Source organism: Aedes aegypti, chromosome 2, assembly GCF_002204515.2.
Source record: "Aedes aegypti strain LVP_AGWG chromosome 2, AaegL5.0 Primary Assembly, whole genome shotgun sequence".
Lineage (NCBI taxonomy): Eukaryota > Metazoa > Arthropoda > Insecta > Diptera > Culicidae > Aedes > Aedes aegypti.
This window is the reverse complement of record NC_035108.1, coordinates 471,786,847-471,794,720: the sequence shown is the minus strand read 5'-3', so window position 1 is coordinate 471,794,720 and position 7,874 is coordinate 471,786,847. Positions and strand designations below refer to the sequence as shown.

The 7,874-nt window shown below is 35.1% G+C and overlaps 1 protein-coding gene across 1 annotated transcript; it reads right to left on the bottom strand.

Annotated features, from left to right (window-relative positions):
* Nucleotides 1-291: 291 nt before the first annotated feature.
* LOC5567346 (odorant receptor Or2) lies at nucleotides 292-2,747 on the bottom strand. Its single transcript, XM_001651706.3, has 5 exons — nucleotides 2,491-2,747; nucleotides 2,350-2,433; nucleotides 1,125-1,640; nucleotides 856-1,065; nucleotides 292-793 (listed from the first exon to the last, which is right to left on the bottom strand). Exons 1-5 carry the CDS (start codon nucleotides 2,704-2,706, stop codon nucleotides 692-694), a joined length of 1,128 nt encoding a protein of 375 aa, XP_001651756.3. The 5' UTR covers nucleotides 2,707-2,747; the 3' UTR covers nucleotides 292-691.
* Between the last annotated feature and the right edge of the window lie 5,127 nt (nucleotides 2,748-7,874).

Genomic DNA, 7,874 nt, shown 5'->3' with positions numbered 1-7,874 from the left:
TGTTGAAAATTCAACTCTGAGGCTATTGAAAAGCATTTAAATTGCTTCAAAATAAGCTTTAAGTTTGTATTCTAAGCATTAAGAAAAAATACGCGTTTCTGTTAAACGATAAACAATAAGGCTGGATTAAAAGATAAAATAGTTAAATCTACTTTTTTATTCTCTTTATTGAGATTATACTCATAGGGTTGGAATACGTCAAAGTACACAAGTCTTTACCTTATTCTTATAGCGTGTGCTTACTTTTAGCGCTTGTTTCGAAGAGAATGAATAGCAAGATAACATCAATTATTCATTTCACACAGAGAAAGCGTTAGAGTGCTAGAAACAGTTTCATAGCTTAGATAGTGTTCCATTACATGTTACAAGAAAAGCAGTCACTTTATATTCCTACAAATATCTCAATATGCTTATCCATTCATGTTTGCTCATGCTCGAATTTATCAGTACAAAACTGAACACTTCACTTCTTCTACATGAATAGCCAAACAACAAAAGGTAAATGTTTGTGCAATGCAGCAGAAAATGTAAAACATTGTGAATGCCAGAGAGCCCAAGGCTTGCTGTGTTGATGCCAAAAAGTGAGATCCTACTCTTTAGAAAAAAAAAAGTTCGTTCGAGTGCGTTTGTTAGTCCAAGTTTCGTAGCCACTGTGTCCATCGTCGTTGTCTCCATTTCTTATTTTTCCATTTTAATTATAAACCCGACGCAGCAGGGTGAAGTACGAGTAGGATGCATTCAGCAGGGATTGGAACATTTCCAGCGTCATCGGATAGACATTGCCTACTGTGATCTGTGGCGAAGGAAAAGTCCAGGAAGCATAAATTATCGTCTTTGCAAGAAAGTTTGGCTCACCTCCAGGGGCTGCTGGGCCCGTAGAATTATCAGCAGGAGCTTTTTCTTGATTGAATTGTCCAGCTCGACCCATGGGCCACTGTAGGCTGCCTCGGCTAGGTTCATGCTTTCCTCCCGTACCTCGTTGGCGTGCCAGTAGAAGGCGAAGATTTGAGAAATTATCATAAAGATGTAGGCGGCGACGATGACGATTTGCGCGTGGTTTTCAATCTGAAACGAAGAAAAATGTTATTCGCTTTGGCACACAGAATGGGAAAAGTAAAACTTACAACATTCAAGAGGAAAAGTAAAGCGCATAACATCATTCCAAACGAGAGAAATTCGACAAAACAGATGTAAGTCACAAGTGAATTCAGCTCCGAGACGTAAGTTATGATTCTCTTATGATCCTCGATAAGCTTGACAACTTTCGTTTTGACTTTTTCCTTGTCCTGGCTGCTTATGTTGTCCTTGAAAGTTTGCAGCTGGCGTTGCAAGGTTTTGATTTGCACCAGTCCAAACAAAGTAGTCGATGCGAAGAAACTGGTGAAAGGGATGTACATGCAGCAACCGGGAAATGTCAAAACAACCTGCACTATGTAAATTATTTCGTAGTGCGGTGAGCGGAAACTGTCCAAACCAGGGATGAACATTCCGTACGGTAAACCACGTTCCCCGGTAAAAATTGGATAGACTACGAAGCAGGTACTGATGATGGCACCGAGCGCAAGGTTTGAGATTGACAGCATTCGAGCACGAACCGTGTAGCTTTTCAGTAGGCTTTGGATTTTATGATCGTCGATATGCTAAATTTGAAAAGAAAAACAAATTCTTTTTCGTTTCAACAGGTTCGAAAGTAGAAGCATTAACCTAAGAATGTAATGTCGCTGCTGTTCGTGTTACCAACATCTAGATTGCAACGAACTGACAGCGTGAGTACCGGGCCTCAAAGTGTCAGGTTAATTTTAAAAACCAAAACAACATCATGGTATAGAACAAACAATGAAAAACCATAATTTAGGATAATAAAAATTGAAATTAGTTTTGCGACGACTACGCCATTAGCGTTCTACTACTAATATTTCTATTGGTTCGAACGATTGATGGAGATTGATTCCAAAAATTAAGGCATACACTGAGAACATTCATTTCGTATAACAAGATTTCGTATACTTAACGCCATTTAAGTTCACTATTCGACAATCTGTCGATTCAGCAACTTTATGAGATATTTGTCAAATACACGTTTTACTATTCCTAGAAACGCGTTTTTCGCTTTTTCGTTCTACGAAATCATTCGTTGTGTTTGTTTGCTATTTTTTAACCTTTAAATGGTATTTCGTTGAAAATCAATTCATAGAAAATCGACATGTAGTGATTCTTTTTCTAAATCAATATCAGTTTCGAACACTGATTTTTTTACTTTGAAGTTTCGAGCTTATCTTATGGCTCTTAGAACAATTGAAGAGCTACATAGCCTTAAAAAATAGTGTTCTCTCGTTTACTGATACTTACAGAAATCTCAAAATAGACATTGGATATCCCTTGCATGAAATTTTCGTACAGCTTACGGTCCTTTACTAGAATTAGAGTTCTCAACTAATGAAAAATCATGATTAACAATTATTCCTGAACTACACACAACATATGTCTTACCACCGCGTTGAAGTACAACACTGCAAAGTAGGCTTTGATTATGAGCTCCTGAATATTTCCCCACGAACGACACAAATCCGTGAACATGAAAAATGTCATGACAGTCACCGGTATAATGCTGATATAACGCATGGCATCGTGCTTCAAAACGAACGACCAAAAGCGCCACACCCGAGCGTTGACCGAAACAATCGGGCAATCAAGAATGCTTGCCATTTTGGTGATTGTTTGCACTGTACTGCCACTGCTCGCTAGGTAATAATGGCATTCAGTTCTTGAATTTGCATTTCTACTTAACACTTTTTGCAACACCGACATCCCCCACCACTTGTGAATAAACTATTGGGGAAAAAGTGTCATTTTCGCACCTGAGTGCGCAAGGTGAACACCAATTAAAACTAAATCGATTTTCCATCAATTCTGGCATTCGCATTTAACATTCAAAAGTTTGCATTCGAATGAATAATTCAGATTTTATAGGATACACTGTTTAGCATAATTATTAAATGCATTCAAAAACATGTTTCTATCAATCTGATGAACAACAACATTAGAATAAAATATTCTTCCAGCTAAACTTTCAACGGATTATTGTACATTCAAGTTCGCTTCAAAAACACAGACTAGACAAATACCATCAGCTGAAGACCCGGCTTTCGTCAGAGCATAAATTTCCGTGCACCACATGTGATGCACTTACCTAACACTTTCAGGGTGGGATATGCAACTTTCACACCGGAATACCATGCGAACAAATCAGGTGAAAAAGTTTTGATTGCTTCGACGTTCTTACGGTATGTCTTCGAACGCGGTGAAAACTTTGACGCCAGGTATTCGTTCTATTAAAACAAATTGCATCGGAACGGATGGGGGTATTCGATCAAACTGATTTGGGTAATGAAACAAAGGTTTTCGAAGACTGACGAACGTGAGGGCGGAGCACTTCAATTTGATTGAACTTTAAAACTTTTTTGATCGAAACTTTTCCTTCCCTACTCACGCTTACATTGTCTGACCAACATTGACAGCCCTTGATAGATCGGAGATACAATTTCGTGCAAATGTGCATACTGGATTCATATGTTTTTAGACGAGACGAGACATCACGAAGGTCAAGAGATGAAATACGGGCATTGAAAAGTAAACGAGCATAAATTGGACTAGCGAGAATATATGAGAGATACGTGGGACAGGAAAAAAAGTAAAACGGGGTAACTTTGATAATGCGGGTAACCTTGATAGTCGAGACCCATAACATACTAAACGAAATAACAATGTTTCTGTTAATCTATTAACAGACAGCAAGTTAATTTACTCCAAACTGACATGCGAAAGTTAAAATTTTTTGTCATTGGTGACTTTAATGCCAAACATCGATCATGGAATAATTCTCAAAGTCGTTCCAACGGCAGAATTTTATCTGATGAGTGCTCTTCAGGATATTTCTCAATTCAATACCCTGATAGCCCTACATGTTTTTCCTCTTCTAAAACCCATCTACGATTGATTTGGTCTTAAACGACTCTAGTCATCTTTGTAGCCAATTAGTTACTCATGCTGATTTTGAGTCTGATCATGTCCCTGTTACGTTTGAAATATCCCATGAAGCGATTCTTAACCCTATCAGCTCCACTTTCAATTATTTTCGAGCCGACTGGAATATATACGAAACATATATTGACTCTAATCTTGATGTTAACATTTCTTTACAAACAGAACTTGATATTGACAATGCTCTTGAAACTTTAACAAATTCCATTGTTGAAGCCAGGAGCATTGCAATTCCAAAATGTGAAATAAAATTTCCGTGATTATAGACGATGATCTTAAACTCTTGATTCGTCTTAAAAACGTGAGGATAAGGCAATTTCAACGCACTCGCGATCCTGCTATGAAAATTATATGGCAGGATTTGCAGAAAGAAATCAAGAAACGTTTTGCACAATTGGGTCCTAAAATTTTAAATGAAATCTTGTTTTTATTTAATAACACGAAAAAGCATGGTACTGTAACTACTTTAGCAATTTTTCCCGCTCAAATAATGGCTATATCATGTTTAAACTTTAATTTAAACCTTGACACTTTTGATCATGTTTGACGTTCGCTTAGTCGACAAAAACACCACAGGGGTTTTAGTTCGACCACTGGGGTTGTTCCTATCTGACATTTCGTAAGGGACACGGAAAACAAAATACACCCAAAATTTGAGTTTAAGCCAACAGATGTGACAAAATCTAAAAAAATGTATTTTTGGGCTTTAACCAACGGAAAACATTAGAAAATTGAGTAAACATGTGTTTTTGGCCTAAACTTAAGCGTTTGGCACTAAAATTGGGACAGGGCTTTAGGACCCTATTGAGTGATTCCAAGCCACAGCACCAAAATTTGGTAAATTTTTTAATTCATTTTTTTCTATTGAGCTGAAACTTTGCACAGTTTTCCAGTTCCATCTAAATCGTCATTTTCCGATATCAAATCTTCAAGTTGAGTCACGACTAACTTTTCAAAAGGGTGTATGTGAAAATGGTTCAAAAATATTCAAAAAGCTGCACAGCAAAAACGGTTCGTTCGATTGTTAGACAACTAAAGAAACAAAGTTAGACAACTAAATAAAGATTCCAAAAAAAATACACACAGTAAAATTTTTTTTTTTGCATTAAAAAACATAATTTTTGACACAAAAACTCAAATATCTCAAAACCCTATCGGAATACCAACGTAATTTTTTGAGGGAAAACGGTCCATTATATTAGCTATCTACCATAAAAATTTGGTGATGGTAAACCAATAAATAAATAAACAAAGTAGAAAAAAATTTTTTTTTTTTTCGGTGTAAATTATTACGGGAACCGCAGTTTGTTGCTGATTTTATTGTTAAGGGCCTTGCGTGAATTAAACAAGTCGTTTTCATGTATTCATGAGTATTATGTATATTATGTATATGTATAAATATTATATGTATATTTTTATATGTATAAATTAAAATGAATTAACAGATTACACGAAAATAATTTTTTTTTTACCAGGATATTTTTTTTTATAGTATGATCGATGAGTTTCTAAATGTTATATATAAACTTTAAAAGTTTTGGATTTGGGTATGCGTTATGAGATCATGAAAACATTTTATTAATACTTATTTATTTATTTATTGTTTTTCAATTTTTTTTACAATATCGAACACTTTTGCATCATTATCAGTACAGTTCGAGTATAGTTTTGCTTTAATTTTATTTTCTGACAATGGAATGAAACAGTGAAATTTTTGGGTTCTTTGGATCGTTTTCGCGTTATTATATTGCTCGCTGAGCTCTGATGCCGTTAATTCGTACTCTTCAGTAGTAGTAAAACAAAATGATAATTTTGTTAAATCTTCTTCTTTTCTGCGATTCGCCCAATCAAATAGTTCTTTTGCAGTTTTAATTGGATGCTCACGTTCTTTGGCTAAACTTGCTCTTGTGGCCATGCGCTTTATGGTTTCTCCAATAGCATCACAAGGACCTTTGCCATGTGACGTAGCAAAGAAATGCCATTCTGCATCAATTCCGTACTTTGATTTAAATTGACATAGGCTCGAAAAATTCTTACGGTTTTTGTACTGCGATGCTGCTCCATCAGACATGAAATATATCTTTCTGATTTCTTTATCCTTATCAACGCGTAAAAAGTTAATCATTTTGGCAATGAACAAATTTACAGATACTGAGTCGTGTCTTAAATCTTCGGAAATTACAATAAAACTAAAATGTTCAATTTGCGTACTTCCATTGAAATAAATAACGAATGGATGAATTGTAGCTTGTTGTACGTTTTCAGTATAGTTTTCAGAAAAATCACAAATGACTAAAAATTCACCATCTTGTAATGTATTTTTCGTATTTTTTAAAAAGCGGGATTGCTCTGTTTTAATAAAGTCGTGAGGAATTAAGCTTTCTAATTTCAAGCAAAAAATGACACAAACTCATCTACAGGTTTTACAATAGTTTCTAGGTCACACCTATCCGTGGTCACCCATTGCTCAAATGATAACTGATCAATATAATTTTCTTCAAACTCAGCGAATAAAGTATTTTCCAATGATGAAGAATCTGGACAATCCGAACAAGATCGTAGATAGCAATTTGATGTTGCATTTTCACACAAAAGACTACCAGTTAACATTTTAATATCCTTTGATAAATTGATTCTTTTCAAACTATGTAAGATTAGGTTAATATTTTCGTGTGTTGTGCACACACAAACATTATGTGTTCCTGAATTGGATAGAAGCTTGCATTGCCTTGGACGAAGGCTTGCAAATGAGGAAAAACCTACCTTAATATTTTCGTTAATTTCCTTGAAGCGTGTATACGCTTCTTTCAAAGTAGTCATCATTAATCGTTTTTGGATTGCTTGACGCTTTCCATCTTTTTTTACAGATAAGGTACCGCGGGGCAAGTGAGAATCTGGGGTAAGTGGGGCGTTTCGTCATAGCTCTACTAGGAAAAGTTTTTCATGGGGGTATTCTTCTAGAAAGTTGAAGATACAATGACAAAGAATGTATTTAGTACTAAACATATTGTTATTTTTATTACCATGTGGTTCATGTAACAGTTGTCAGTTCAGCGCCATTTTCAACTTGCATGACAAATTGTGACACGTTTCACGTCTTGCATTGACTCGCAAAAAATAAATATGTTTTAAATCGAATTTCCATCAGTATGCTATAATTTTGAGTATTATTACAAGCTGCTAACGATAAACCAGTATTTTGTATTCATTTCATATGAAATTTTCGATGGTCTATCTTACCCCAGAACATATTTGTACCTGGGGTAAGTGGGACCTATCAAAACAAAAACCAGAATCAAAACTTTTCGTACACGTTTCATACAGTTGTGTTCAGAATAATAGTAGTGAAAGCCGATTTTCATACAAAATGCTCAACTTTGGCATGCTGTAACTTTGTTTTCATATGAGCAATCGGCATGAAATTTTGGCAATTTTGGAACTACAAATATGCTCAAATTTATCATCACAAAATTTGAAAATTTTCACACTACCGGCTAAAAAGTTAAGCACCAGGTGAAATCGCTCAAAATAATAGTAGTTTTTCTTTTGTAAATTTTTGTTCAGCAACAATTTAGTAAAAAAATGTATTGTCTATACATTTCAAGCTTGGGTGGAAATGGTTGAAACGATGTGTAAAGAAAAATTCTCAAACTTAAAATACAGCAGATATTTAAATTATTAAAACTACTATTATTTTGAGCGATTTCACCTGGTGCTTAACTTTTTAGCCGGTAGTGTGAAAATTATCAAATTTTGTGATGATGAATTTGAGCATATTTGTAGTTCACTGTCAAAATTTCATGCTGATTGCTCATATGGAAACAAAGTTACAG